Below are 16,295 nucleotides of genomic sequence, written 5' to 3'. Positions count from 1 at the left end.
ATACCTGGGGTCAAAGGTGTTTAGCCTGGATCAAGCCATATTAGGCTTTGGCCCTTAAGACTGCACTATATGAATGGATATATAGAAATCCAAATCTCCCAAATCACTCATGTTATGATCTTATACATTTTAAGTTTTTCCATTTTGCCATCTAACTTATGTTCTTTATATACCATTCAAACTGAATAAATCTATGAAATTAGGTCAAAACTTTCACATATTACAAGTAACATAGGAGACATCTTTATTCTTCCCCAGCTAATTTTGAGTCAAACAGATGGAACTCAGATGAACATAAGACTTTCGGGTGGTTGTTAATTATTTTATGCGACAGTGGCCGTTTGATAGTGGGATCCATTTGAATTTTTGGCAACCCATTTCCATTGATTTTTTAGAGCATCCCATTTCCATGGCGGCACTGCCTCCCAAAGGGGGCGTTCGGCGCAGCGTATTAGATGGGATTAGGTGGGATAGAATTGCATTTGGTAATGCGCAATTCCATCCAGCATTTGGAGAGGCTGTGATTAAGTGGAATGAAGTTTCATTTAGTCCCGTGGAATTGCATTTGGTCCTATGTAGGATTTCCATGGATTAAACGGGTTTCATACAAACACAATGATAGGCTAGTACATGGCCAATTTTATTTTTTTTTTGGGTCATGTGTTCTAAAAATCCAACGGCCAGATTCAACAGGAAGAAACCCCCTTAATCATATCGCTATGACTCTACATCCCACATAATCCCACGTAATTTACCGTAATCCACTCAGGGCGTGTTTGGGGCATGGCATTGGGGAGGATTAGGTGGGATGGGATTCAAAAAACATAATTATTGCCCCAGGGATTGTCCCTTGGTATATGGGATAAGCTTAATTCCATGCTTTGTTTGTAATTCGGTGGTACAGTGAACCATGCTTTGTTTGTAATTCGGTGGTATAGTGAACGGATATACCCACTATCATTTGAAATTATTGAGAATAACGCACAGGTTTAAAATCTAAACTGTTCATTTGTTTTGTAACTTCATTTTATGACATTAGCCTAAAAATGAGGCAAATCCAATACCTATGTTTTTTCAAAGAAGTTTTCAACGGTAAGTATTCAAACCCCATTGCTTTCTATGGTAGGGTCCACTTGAGCTTTGGATCTACCTGATTTTTTGGCCCATGCTCTAAAATGATCACAAAAAATGGGTGGACGGTGTGGATATAGCCCACACATCATGGTGGGACCTACACAACTTGCTAACATCGAGTGAAATTGGCACGGGACCTAATGCAATTCCATCTCATCTAATTCCAAGCTTTTACATTCTTCCCAAACATGAAGTGGAATTGGCACAGGACCAGATGCAATTCCATCGCACCTAAGCCCATCTAATACCATGCGCCAAACACGCCATATGCACGCTCTGGATTAGCCAACCGTCTAAGCACGCGGCATACATTCGACCCGCCACGAACCAAATCGGGTTGATTGCCGCGAACCGTAGACATCGGCAAATCAAAACAAAATCAAAACAAGAAACCAACAGAGAAGCATAGAACGAAAGACCTCTCTTTCGTCGCGAAAATGCAGAAACTCTTCTCTTTCAAATCCCTCTCAAAACCATCCAAACGCCTCCCAATCGCTCCATTTCTCCATTCCAACCTCGCCCAAAACTCCATCTCCTTCACTTCGAGAAACTCAAATCAGCTCAACGTCTCCCCCTTCCTCCAATCCCATTCAGTCTCCCACCTCTGCTGCAACTCCTTCCGTTCATGGCGGACTACAAACGGCTATTCCCAGCAGCTTTCTGGGATTTTCAAGAAACCCATCTTTGCAAACCACATAATCTCGAATACCCATATGTCGCTTCCCCGCGGGAGCTTCTTCGATTGTGGGATTCGATTCATGAGAGATAGATTTCAGCGTTCGCAGTTTGAATTCGGTCGGTCATTCCAAGTCCAGAGGAATTACTGGTAATTTATTTTTCTTCTTATTTTGGGGGATTTTTCTTCTTCTTTCTGAGAAATTGGAATTCTGAGTATGGATTTTTCTTCTAGAAATTGAGCAAATAGTCATTTATTTTGAGTTTTCGATTGGATTTTTCTTCTTTTTATCAACTTTCAAATCATAAAAAAACCTGTTGAAATGTCGTGGCTGTTTGAATTCCTCTTGAAGCAATTCGTCGGAAATTACTCGGGAATTCCTCGGCTCTGGAGTACAATGTCTCTCTCTCTCTCTCTCTCTCTCTCTCTCTCTCTCTCTATGCGTCGCAGTAACGATTGGTGGCACTGGACACGTGGCATATGCTGATTTGCAGTACGTACGGATTCTCCGTACAGCTACTGAAAAGCAGCTGGCCCCCTATCCACGGAAAATGGATTATGCGGTTTATTCTGATATCTACACCCACTCCGATTGAATTTTTACACCCCTCTCCCACACTTTGTGAATTAGAATAGTACACTTTCACCACTACTTTCCATTTTGGGAATGAGATAGTACATTTTAGTATTGTGTTTTTTTAAAGCAGATTGGGTGGGACACTCAACTCGACCCGGGTAGGTGGTGTTGGGCGCTGTGGGGCCCACTGTGATGCATGTCTTTTATCCACACCGTCCATCCGTTTTGCTAGCTCATTTTAGGGGATGGGCCAAAAAATGGAGCAGATCAAAAGGTCAAATGGACCACACCAGAGGAAACAGTGGTGATTGAACGCCTACCATTGAAAACTTCTTGGGGGCCACAAAGTTTTGGATCAAGCTGATACTTGTGTTTTCCCTTCATCCAGGTGTGTGTGACCCTATCAACAGGTTGGATGGCAAATAAACATTACGGTGGACCTGGAAGTTTCAACGGTGGGTGTAATTATCCTCACTGTTTCCTTTGGTGTGGTCCGTTTGAGCTCCAGATCTGTTTCATTTTTGGGCTCATGCCCTAAATTGAGCTGGTAAAATGGTTGGACAGCATGGATATAAAACACATGCATCACAGTGGGCCCACAGCGCCCCAACACCACCTAGGGTCACCACTGTACTGTAGTTTGGTCATCCAGACTGTTGATACGATGGGCCCCACTGTTGATTTGGTGATTCTATTGACCCCATCTAGGGTGTTTATTCAGACCTTTAAAAAAAAAAATTTATTTTTTATGTTCTTAACTACCTATCCAAGGGTTATCTTCTAACTGGGGAGGTTTTTGCATGATCACCCATCCACTGTGGGTCCCACTAGATCATTGATCTGGATCACTTGAAATGCTAAAATGGGGCTGCAGATGCTATCAGTCAAATGGATTGCATTCAGTTCTAAAAAAGGTAATTTAATAAATACCCCCATGTGCTTTCTGATATTTACAAATACCCCCATGTAGTTTCTGATGTTTATGAATACACTCCTAAAATTCGGTGATACTACTGCATACCTCCCTACACTATATTTGTAACAAACTAGCTTTCCGTTGCTAGATGAGTTGGGAAATGGCCAAAATGCCCTCCTTATTAAAGGAAAGACTAAATGTCGTACACTTTCACCATGTACTCTACTTGCTGAATGGTTGGGATCCTTGAGGCATGGTGGACAACGCATCTTTGACACGTGTCTCAACATTTCATACAAGGAATATGGAGACTGATTTTAGTGGGTTGCTTGTGCAAAAGTGGAGGTACTTTAGTCTCTTCTTTTATAGTGAGGGCATTTTAGTCATTTCCCATATTAATACAACAACATCTTGTGGAAAGGCATCAGTTGTTACTAGCAAGTAGAGTTGTACACGAGTCAAGTTAGCTTGCTCGACTCGACTCAGAAAAGCTCAACTCACCTCGGCTCGAAACTGGATTCAGACTAAGTTGAGCTGGTTTTTGGAGCTTGAAAAAATTTCAAGCTTGCCCGAGCTCGACTCGAACCGCGACTCGAATTGACTCGGATCGATGACTCAAGTATTTTAATCTTGATGCTACTCGCGGAGTGTTTGATAAAATGACTCAACGAAGTGTTGTTTCTTGGAGTGGCCTCATATCAGGGTATTTTTGAAATGGGCATTTGAGGGAAGATTGAAGAAACAAATCACCACAAAAAAAAACTTTACATTGTAGGACTACCTTCATATCTTAATCTTAATGTTGGTCGCTGAATGTTTGATGAAATACCTGCAAAGCGCTGTTACTATTTTGCATTTAAAGTATGGGAGATTGAAGATGCATTCTACGTGTTTGAGAAAATGTTGCGCAGGCTCGAACTTTGATGGGGACATCCCGTGCACGCCGTCCACACGTGCACGCACACCGCCCCCCTATGCTCGTACGCCAGAAGAAGGAGGGCCCCACCGTCGATCTGGATCGATAACGACGTCCAGAAAGGGCCTCCTAGCTAGAAGACGAAGTTTTGATTCAAAAGAGTAGGTCTGTTAGTCAAGAAAAGCCCATCATGGGATCTCGTGATCGTGGCTCACTAGTCAGATTGATTTCATATTTTAGGTTTTACTTATTGTTATTATTTACAACATCATGAACGCTTTAAATTTCTTTGTTTAGTTTTTATTTTAGTTTACTTCATCGCCAAGTAATAGGTTGTGCACATAACGCGAGTTTTGGGGTATAGGGTTTTCCTATAAATAGGCACCCCTTGTAGCTCTTTTGATTCATTGAAGATTAATAAAAATTTTGCGTTTTCCTACTCTCTGAGTTGTGAAGCCTAATTGGGTGCGAAGCCCTCCCTTCATCAAATGGTTAATTACCGTGATGTGAAGCCACACCTATCCCGATTAGCTCCCATCCATCGCCATCTCTACTAACCATCTTCTACCATCCCTTCTTCTCATCTCACCCCATCATCTACACTTTGAATCAATCATCAATTGCAGCAATTCTCCTCTCCACAGTAGAATTTCAGAATCTGACCCTACAGGAGGGCTGAAACTTTAGCGGAGCACCACGCACAAACCGTACATCGGATCGAGCTAAGATTTTGGAGTTTTGGAGTCCATCCCTGGCCGATCAGGGCCAAGGTGGCCCTTTTCTGAATAGTGGGCCCCACACACGTGTGGCTGGGATCACACGCACGTGCGTCTGGGCCATTGTTGTTGTCTACGTGTGCGGTACTTCATTAGTTCGTCTTTCTCCTCTCTTTCACTCAACTTTCACTCAAAATCCCTAAACCTAACCCTAAATTACTCAAATCTTCAATTTTATGCCCCTTTTCTTACCCTAAGGTTCCCCGAATTGGAATTTCTGAATCCCTTGGATTAGGGACTGATTACTATGCATGTGTGGATGATTATTTCTTATCTTTGAGTATCGTTTGGTTTATAATTTTTATTGATCCAGCCCTATCATGTGTAGGCTTGGACCCGCATAGATTCTCCTTAATTGAATGTTTGGACTTTCATATAGGATATGAAATTTGTGTAATTGTTTTTGAACTAACGTGATCTTAAGCCTGAAATCTCGCATATCATATTTAATTTTCATGTCCTACATCAAACTTGGCTTGAGTTGTCACGAGCTGCTGATCGAACCAAGCCGAGCTAGCTAGTCAAGCTCGAGGATCGAGCCAAGCCGAGTTTGAGTTGGGGTTGTCTGCTAGCTGAGCCAAGTCGACCTGTGCCAAGCTCGACTCGGTTTGACTCGTGTACAGCTCTAATAGCAAGTCAGTGTGGAGAGGTATTTAAAAATATCACCAAATGTAGGAGGGTATCTATAAATATTAAAAACTACAAGGTGCATTTATAAATGTCAGAAACCATAGGGGTATTCATAAAAATCCTTAAAAAAAATTATTACCTCTACATTTTAAAGAATAATAATTATTACCTCTCATCAGATTGCTAACATTTCTTCCATCATGAATCTGAATAGCATGACATTCAAAATTCATGTTGAGGCATTAGACTTGATGACCTATGGTCTAACTAAAGTTATGGTCCTAGATAGAGTGGAATGGCTGAACATGGTTTCATGTAGTTGATCCCAATCAATTGTGGTAAGGCTTATATGATGGTGATTAGATTACTAACATTTAACCTTGCATGAGAAATTGTTTCATGTTGCATAGTATTCCTGATTTCTTTTTGTACAAGTGAGGCCCATGGTTTTGTGATTTAGACCTTTTATCCGATGGGCCTCATCTTTAGTTGGCTGTGCCCAAAAAACCTCTTAGGTGGGGCAATCCAATCTTTGGCCTTTCCTTTAGTTGAATTTGGACAGTTGCTGAATCGCATTACTTAACCATCTATTTTAGTGCACAATTAGAAGAATTAGGATTGTCCCATCTAGAAGATTTTTGGGTCACGATCCATCAACTGTTGGTCCCATCTGAACAACAAAATTGATGTGGGTCCACTTGTCCTTACTAATGACCTAAGTATACTATATGTATCCTCTGGTTGAGATAATTTAATTACTTGTTTTAAAGAAGTTATCTATTAGAGCTTATTGTGGGGCCCACATAAGTTGTATGCATCACAAAAGTCCCTAATGGGGACATCACATCACGCACATATCAAAGGAGGCGGGCCTCAGTCTCCTTGTGGCTAGGTGAGTACTAGTTTGAGTTTAGAGGTGGAGTTGAAGACCCCACATAGTATGTACACGTTGGGAAGATGCTTGTGGGTTGCATGGAGGACGAGCTTGGACGAGTTTTGATCGTTGGATCGTGAGGACGGCATGATCAAACCATTGGATGTGACTTACTTGATCATTGTGGCCCGTCTTGATCATGGACATCGGGACCCATTGGGCACTGAGGATGGTTTAGATTATTTTATGTTAGTACTTTTGTTTTCATTTATTGGATTATATTTTCATTTCTCTTTTAGTAGGGGGTATTTTGAAATAAGTGATTATTAGGGAGTATAAAGCAAACTATGTTTTGCTTAAGCTGTTTTTTGTAAAATTCCAAATGCTATACAAAGCCTTGGATGTCCAACCCTATGGCCCATTGTATTTTGAATGAAAATTTGAGATTTTTTTCCTGATGCTCTTGTGAGTGGAGTCCTTTTAATGGTATGAAGCCATTCCCTTAGTGTGAATCCAAGAGGAAACTACATTGGACGAAAACAAGACTTTCCCTTCTCTTCTCTCTCAAAGGTATCTTCTTAACTTCATCTCTTTTCTCATTTTATTTTTATTTCGTTTTTGTTTTTTCTTTCTCCAATCTCAAACCCTAACGTCCTAAACCCCAAATCCATCAACCTCAAACCTTTCTAATCCCAAACCCCTCCCGAGAGTGTGTGGTTTCAACCATCTGTATAACCGTATGAACAACCGTATAGACAACCGTACGGCTACACATGTGTGGCCCATCTAGCTCGTGGATTTGTTCCCTCTTGCTCTCTCTCTCTCTCTCTCTCATCCCATCAAAGCTTTCTCCATAACCCTAATCCATAGTTTTCCCCTCCTTTCACAACCCTAAGGGCCCGTTTGGCTGGGCGGATTGGAAGGGATTATGGTATTGGAAGGGATTGGAAGTTAAATCCCGGGATTGGCCGGGCGTGCCAAACAGACTGGGTGATCTGATCCCAATCCCATGGATCTTCAGACAATCCACTGACAACACCATCATTACCTTTAAATCCCATCCAATCTACCCTAATCCGTTCAAATTTGCCTGGGACGTGTTTGGTTCGAGGGATTGGAAGGGATGGGGGTTTAATCCTGAGATTGGTCGCGCGTGCCAAACAGACTCGATATAGCAATCCCGGGATATAGCAATCCCATGGATCTTAAGACAATCCACTGACAACACCATCATTAACTAGAAATCCATGCTTTCCACCCTAATACCATTCAATCCCTTCCAATCCACCCGGCCAAACGGGCCCTAAATCCCCTTTCTTCCTTAAACCCTAATCCCTCTCAAAACCAAAATTTCCCTCAATTCCTTTTGAATGCAAGTGATTTCATCTGATTGATAGCCTATCCGTATGTTAATTTGGGGGTTTCTTAATCCCATTGGGACTGATTGCTAGTATGTTAATAGTTTCTATTTTGAGCATGTATTAACCTAGGATCCAATATATTGTTTACTTGTTTACTGTTTTGGATTGATATGAGATTGCTGAAATTTATGGTTTATTGCTCAAATAATCTGGAATTCTGATTTTCTCATCTCCTTAGGATAAAAAAACTTCATCCTGCATCAGTTCCCATGATCCTAATCCTTCATTTGGTTGGACCCTTTGTTGATTGACCACAATATAAAAATCTCACTATTTGGATGATCTAGGACTTGAACATTAGGGTAGTGATCTAGAAATGGATGGTAAAACGAGTATCGGCAAAGTGCAATAGTTAGCATTGGATGGGCGTAGGTCTGCCAATCAGATTGGTGGGATCGTTCAATCCCTGTGATTTGTGTACCGTGTTACATCCATGGTGATACCCATCCGATGAACCATCTTGATTATGGACCATTGTGACGTGTCTAAATTAGTGCAACAAAACCAAGGAAGCTGTTGCACTGCACTTAGTGGTAGTTTTCTTTCAAATATCGTCTTTTCTTATCATATCCATTACATTAATCTTGTTTAAGCAATTTCTCAATGCTCTCAATCTTCTTTATCTAATTTCTAGCTTTTAAATTAGGAGGATTTAATGCACCAACAGCAAATTGATTCTTCAATGGGTTATGTGCCAAACATTAATTTTCTTTTCTCATCAAATTCATTAATATGATTTATGCTAGCAATTTTCAATGCTATCAAATTTGAAACTATTATGGGTGCCTCGTTTTTTGAAGGGTGTATTTGAAACTGATTATTCTTCTTCTTTTCTCATCAAACCCACTAAAATTAAGGTTTTGCATGCAATTTTTGGTGCTACAGATTTCAATCTAGTTGTAGTGCTTTTAAATTAAGGGAGGATTTCAGCAGTCAGATAATGAATGAAAAAGACAGATTTATAATTATGTTTTTCAAAAATGATTCTCATAAAATTCATACATTTAAGCTTGTGCAAGCAATCGGTCACAGAAACTTGGAGAGGATTGTTTGGCTTCGTTTTGTACTTCACACATATAGTTCCTATTCATCAAGCAAAGTGAAATGAAATTCTGAAGAAATGCATGATGATGTTTCACAATTAGCAAATATGGGGGATCCAATGTATTGGATCAAGACTTCGGAATTCCTTGCCTAACACTGGTGTCTTCGCCTTTGAAGCCCTAGGGTGAGCAGCACCATGGATTGCAGTGGACCCACAAATAGTCTTGATCCAGTGATCACAGCTGTCTGATCAAGTGATGCAAATTTGGTCTATCCTTTTTCCAACTCCTAATAAAATCATCTAGTCAAGATGATTTTGGGCCTTTTGAAATTTGTCGTGAGCCTTCCTGCAACGTCTCTCTCCTGCTTTGAATCATGGTTTGGAATTTTCTGCTCCCACTTAGTTCATGCTTGTCAATATCTTGAAGCAGATGCTTCCCTACTCCGGCATGCAAATTCATTGCCACTTCCCCTCACGCTTTGTTAAAGTACATGTGAGCCCCACCCATCTCATGGTCCATAATATTCAAAGCTAGAGAGCCCTGTATCCAATGTAGGCTTTTGCGGTATGTTACAATGTGAAATCTTTGCTCTGAATTGGTTTAGGAAAATAGACTTGTTCACATCCCCTTTTTTGGATATGAATGGTGTAACGATTTTCAGAATTAAAATAGTTTTGTTTGATTTGATGAGCAATTGTATTTTATATGGTTTTGATTATTAGATAATGGTTCTTTTCGTTTGATTTGTGAGTGTGTGTGTGTGTGTGTGAGAGTGAGAGAGAGAGAGAGAGAGAGAGAGAGAGAGAGAGAGAGAGAGCAAAAGTACTTTATCCTTCAAAAAGGAAAAAAAAATAAAATCAAAACTACAAAACTGCCCCTCAATACTTAAGTTATTATAGGGCCTAAACCTCAATCTAACACGTATTTGAGCCCAGAAAGCACAAGTAAGCATATGAGAGACCAAGTTGGCCCATGCCACACATGGGATCATGTGAGATCAAAATGGACCATTAACACTCTCCCTCAAGCTAGAGCATAGATATCATGAATGCCCAGCTTGATAAAGAGACGATCTAAATGAGTATGATGAAGAGCCTTAGTAAACACATCTACCAGTTGATCGTGAGACTTAGCAAACGTCATGCAAATTTCCTTGTTTGCAACTTTCTCCTTGATGAAGTGATAATCCATGGCGATATTCTTGGTTTGCCCATGATAAACAATATTGTTGGCAATGTGAACGGTAACTTGATTATCACAATACAATTTTATGGGAATATCAACCATAAACCTAAGCTCACACATTTTAACATCTTCAATAAAATGAGTTCACATGTCGCATGAGTCATTGCCCTATATTCTGTCTCGGGACTTGAACAAGTTACTGCGCTTTGCTTTATACTCCTCCATGTAACAAGATTACCATCTATGAAGGTACATTAGCCAGTAGTAGATTGCATGTTAGAAGAAGAACCAACCCATTCTGCATCAGAAAAACCTTCCACTTGTCAAATGATAAGTCCACTTATTAGGAATACCACGACTAGGAGCCCTTTTTAAGTAATTGAGAATACGAAGCATGATTTCCATATGAGGAACTCTCTTCTGTGTTATGTTTCTATGGATGTTAAATAGAAGCTTCATATTTTTCCGTTGGACCGGGGAAGCATAAGTTTATGGTTTTTCTGGTTCTTATTTTTGAGTCTGATCAAATAGTGTCTATCCCTTCTAAACCTAATAATGTTAGAGATAAGGTTGTTTCCGATGTCACTAAATTAAACTTGAAGGTATATGAAAGGAAGAATGTTCATTCTCCAATTCTCCCCTAGATATTGATACTGTTCCTACTAGTTTGCCTCTTTATACTGGTCCATGTTTAGACTCTTACTTGGATTTGCCTATTGTTATCAGAAAAGCGAAAAGGCAATGTACACTCTTCCTATCCCATTCAATGTTTTATTTCCTGTCATTATTTGTCTCCAACATACAGACCATTTCTTTATTCTCTTTAAGTGTTCTTCCTTCATTATTCCTAAAAACCTTAAGGAGGCTCTTAATTCTCATTTGTAGCGACAAGCTATGGAGGAGGAGATGGTTTCCTTGAAAAGAATTACATATGGGAGATGACTAAGTTATGCGTTGGGAAGAATCTAGTGGGTTGTCGCTAGGTGTATATTCTCAAGTACCGCTACAAGTTTTGCTGGCCGGAAATAAAGATATAATATCGTTATCGCCGATAATATCGCCGATAACTAGAAATGCAGGGAAAAAGGGGGAAACATGGAGAAAATGGTGGAATTTTTCAGTGAAACTTCATGACATGTCTAAATACACATATTTACATATTTAGGAATGAAAAAATTACAAAAAGAATGCATTAAATAAGAAGTTTCCATTTAATGGGGGCCAAAAGGCACACGTTGTCGTAAAAAATCACTCAAATAATAACCAAAATGAGTTTATGTAATACAAATGTAAGCTTATAATAATTAAGACATGCAAAAGTAAATGCATTTAAAAAAAATACACATTTATGACCACATTTCATCCCTACATAGAATGACGAGGTGACTCGTAATCATTGTTCAGATCTCGTGGCCGTTGAGAGTAGTACTGTGGCCCACTATGAATGTGCGTGGGTTATCCATGCTAGCCATCCATTTTTTCAGCTCATTTTAATAGTTGTTTCGAAATTTGAAGCATGTCCAAAGCTCAAGTGGACCACACCACATGAAACATTGGTAATAATGATTTTCAGAGTTGAAACCTTGGTAGGGCCTACAGTGATGTTTATTTGTCATCTAACCTGTCCATAAGGTCACAAAGACATGGATGAAGGAAAAACACAAATAATATATTGATCCAGATTTTCTTAGGCCTCATGGAATTTTAGACGTTATAATTTCAATTCACACTGTTTCCGTGGTGAGGTCCACTTGAGATTTGGATATAATTAGTTTTTGGGCTAAAGCCCTCAAATTATTTGTTAAAATGGATGGACGGAGTGGATAAAATATGTAAATCATGGTGGACCCCACATAATTTACTCAGTACGCAAACACATATGTACTCGAGTCGGTAGGGACGCGGCTCAGGTACGACAGGTTGAGCGGCAAGACTTGCCACCGTAGTGACGTGTAGCTGTTATCTGGCCCACCATGGTTTATGTTTCGTATCCACACCGTCCAACCATTGGAAGATATCATTTTAACGTAATAGATAAAGAATGAGTCAGATCCAAATCTCTAATGAACCATACCACATGAAAACAATAATGATTGGATATCCACCGTTAAAATCCTCCTATGGCCCACTGTACTATTTATTTGATATTCAATCTGTATGATTACGTCATACAGACCTAGATGAGGGCAAAAATCAAATATTAGCTTGATCCAATACTTTTATAGGTCCCAAAAGGTTTTTAATGGTCTACATTATTCCTGTAATGTGGTCCACTTGAGATTGGGATATACCTCATTTTTGATCTCATACTCTAAAATTGTCTCGAAAAATAGATGGACGGTAAGGATACAATACATACATCATGGTGGGGCCTACAGAACGTTATGGTGGCCCAACGAATTGTTTAATGGTGAAAATCATTATCTCCGCTGCTATTTGTGGTGTGGTCCACATGATCTTTGGATATGATTCATTTTCTGGATAATGCCCTAAAATAATCTCTAAAAATAGATGAACGGTGTAGATATAATAAATACATCACTGTGGGGCCCACGTAACTTTAATCTCCTTTGAACCGTTCGTACAACTCGGAGCTCGAGGACATTAGTGCTCGTCTGCGCACGCCACGTACCTACAGCAACTATACAGCTACTGTGTGTACACCACCCATTCCACTTCCCTTTTTTTGATAAACCGACCCCGACCATAGCAATTTTAAAGCTCCCAAAAATCTCTCCCCAAATTTTGATTTTTTTTTTCAAATCCCAAATCAAATCCCCGTAAGCCTAGGTAGAATCCAGTTTCCTTTCAAAGCTATTCCATTCGAAGGAAAAAGGGGATTTTAGGTTTTTCGTTCTTGTGAAAGATCCGGCGCTGTTGACCACGATTGGACAAGCTTCTTCTTCTTCTTCTTCTTCTTTTTCTATATTTTTTTCCGAATAAGAGGGTCGTCGCCTAATGTCGCCGAAAACACGGCATTTGTTTTGCCTATTTTATCGAAATCTATAGGGGAGTTGGCTGATTTGGCCAGTGATCCGAAAATATCGCCGATAATATCGAAAATATCGGCGACATCTAGAAGAGAAACGAAATATTGGGGTTTCGGTATCGCAAGTCTGGCGACACCGATAATATCGGCGATATTATCGATTTCTCGCTGATAACTCAAACACTGGGTTGTCGCTAGGTGTATATTCTCAAGTACAACCCTGATAGTAGTATAGCTCGACATAAAGCCCATCTTGTAACTAAAGGATTTACACAGACCTTTGGTGAGGATTACTTTGAGACTTTTGCTCATGTTGCTAGATGAATTCTGTACGGGTGATCATCTTTCTTACTGCCAATTTGCATTGGCCTCTGCACCAGTTAGATGCTAAGAAATCTTTTTGAATGGTGACTTGACTGAGGAAATCTATATGCTTCCTCCTAGATTTGCTAGAAAGGGGGAGAAAAGGAAGGGAACTTGTCTTAAGAAGGCTATATATGGATTGAAACAAGCTCCTCACGCTTGGTTTGCGAAGTTTAGTGGGGCTTTGATTCATATCGGATTTCCTCGTGTTCACTAAGATGATTCTGTGTTTGTGAAGAGACATGTATAGGGTTTCATTATTATGAGTATCTATGTGGATGTATACTCATTACAGGTGATGATGTTAATGGTATTTCTGATTTGAAATTATATCTGAATAAGGCGTTTGACATCAAAGACTTGTGGCTGTTAAAATATTTTCTTAGAATTGAAGAGTGTCTATGTGGATGTATATTCATTACAGGTGATGATGTTAGTGGTATTTCTAAGTCAAAATTATATCTGAATAAGGTGTTTGACATTAAAGACTTGTTGCTGCGAAAATATTTTCTTGGAATTGAAGTCTCTCATTCTAAGAAGGGCATAATTTTGTTGTAACAAAAATATGTTGTTTATTTGTTCACTTTAATGGGTAAACTTGGTGTTAAACTTATTGATTCTTCATTGGAAGTTAATAAGAAGCTTTGGGCATATGATGGGAAACTCCTTGATGATCCTTGTATGTACTAGTGCTTGGTTGATTTGACTATAACTCGCCCAAATGTATCTCATGCAGTGAGTTTGGTTGGTTAGTTTATGCATACTCCCCGTTTTGGTCGCCATGAAGCAATTCATCACATCTTACATTGCGTTAAGTCTTCTTCGAGACATGCCGTCCTATTTAGTTGTCATAATCAGTGTTCGAAATATCGGTATCACGGTATGTATCGCACCCTTGGGATACAGATACGTATCGGTTATCGCACGGGATATATCGTTTGTATCGCATAATTTATCGCACTTTTTGGGAAACATGGGGAAACATTGGAAAAATGGTTGAATTTTTTAATGAAACTTTAAGGATGGTTAAAAAAGACCTTAATACACACTTTTAAATAATAACATCTAAAAAAAAAAAGTGCATATAATAAGTTTCCTTTGTATAGGGTCCTAAGTTATGCGATGTTTAACTCAACTAATGCAAATATATTTAAATTAAATGCATGACATTTATAAATGTATCAAAGACATGTATAAAAACACAACCAATTCATTGAGATCATATCCTGAAATGATCTTTCAAAATTGTTGGACGGTGTAGAATTAAGACAAATACATCATCCTGAGTCCTCACCTGGATTTCATGCAGAAGCCTTGGTAGAAGTTCGTGTGTTGGGAACCTAGGTGGGCTCACCGTGATGTTTGTGAGAAGTCCACTCCGTCCATACGTTTTATGAGCTCATTTCAGGACATTAAACAAAAAAAGAGCCAGATTCAATACTCAAGTGGCTGAAAAATGAAGGATTGAACGTTCACAGTTGAAATATTCGTGGGGCCACGAAAGTTTTGAATCTGGTTAGTATGTGTTTTCAGTTCATCCCAGCAGGAATGATATTATGAACAGTATGGATGGCATGTAAACATCGCTATCAACCCTAAGAAGGTTTTAATGGTAGAAATTTCCCTACCCACCTTTTCCTTTAGTGCGGCCCACTTGAGTCTTGGATCCCGTTCACTTTTTGTTTGAAGTCATAAAATGAGCTAACAAAATGGATGGACAGAGTGGGTTTCTCACAAACATCACGGTGGGCCCCACCTATGTTTCTTGCTAAAGGCTTTGCTAGGAAAGCCGCGTGGGAGTCTCACCTAATCCCTCCCGTGCAGATGAAAGCGGTTGGCTGGTGCGTTGACGTCACCAAGTTATGTGGGTCCCATCATGAGGTATGTGTTATATCCAAACCGTCTGTCCATTTGGCAAGCCAATCGTATGGCTTGAGCTGAAAAATAAGGTAGATCAAATTATCAAGTGGACCACATTGCAAAACGTAATAGGGGATTTAACGTCTACCATTGAAACCATTTTGGGGTCACAAAAGTTTTGGATCAATATGGTATTTTTTTTTTTTCTCTTCATCCAGATATGTGTGATCTTATGAATAGATTGGATGGAAAATAAACATTATGGTGGGCCCTACAAACGTTTTAATGGTGAGAATCATTGTCCCACAACTAGTTATGGTGTGGTCCACTTGAGCTTTGGATATGACTCATTTTTTGAGTTCATGATCTAAAATGATCTCTCCAAATAGATGAACGGGGTTGATATAATAAATACATTATTGTGTGGCCCATGTAACATTGATCTCCTTCGAACCATTGGTACAACTTGGAATGTCAGCGCTCGTCTTTACACCACACGTAACCACACATTGAGAAAACTCTGTGGGGTCCACCGTGATTTATATATTTTATCCACTTCTTTCATCCATTTTATCGGATAATTTTAGGGCTTGAGCCCAAAATTGAGGTATATCCAAATCTCAAATGGACCACACCACAGAAAATAGTATGAATTGAACGTATACCATTGAAAAGTTCTCGAGGACCATAGAAGTTTTGGATCAAGAATATATTTATTTTTTACAATCATCCATGTTTTTTTGATCTTATGAACAACTTGGATGACAAATAAACATCACTGTGGGGCCCAGAAAGGTTTCAACGGTGGAAATCATTATTCCCATTGTTTCCCAGGTATGGTCCACTTAAGCTTGGGATATGCTTCAATTTTAGGCTCAGCCCCTTAAATGAGATGGAAAAAAGATTGGACGGCATGGATAAACCACATACAT

At 39.5% G+C, this 16,295-nt stretch overlaps 1 protein-coding gene across 4 annotated transcripts in view; it reads left to right on the top strand.

Annotated features, from left to right (window-relative positions):
* Positions 1–1,521: 1,521 nt before the first annotated feature.
* The window catches only part of LOC131219391 (RHOMBOID-like protein 12, mitochondrial), a 58,956-nt gene continuing 44,182 nt past the window's right edge, over positions 1,522–16,295 (top strand). For all 4 annotated transcript variants that reach the window (XM_058214500.1, XM_058214498.1, XM_058214499.1 and 1 more), the window contains exon 1: positions 1,522–1,960. In XM_058214500.1, the coding sequence (XP_058070483.1) occupies positions 1,572–1,960 (389 nt within the window). In that variant the 5' untranslated portion in view covers positions 1,522–1,571. The remainder of the gene's footprint in view (positions 1,961–16,295) is intronic.

The sequence above is a fragment of the Magnolia sinica genome, chromosome 11, assembly GCF_029962835.1.
Source record: "Magnolia sinica isolate HGM2019 chromosome 11, MsV1, whole genome shotgun sequence".
NCBI lineage: Eukaryota > Viridiplantae > Streptophyta > Magnoliopsida > Magnoliales > Magnoliaceae > Magnolia > Magnolia sinica.
Note: the sequence above shows the minus strand (reverse complement) of the source record. Positions and strands in the feature narration are given on the sequence as shown.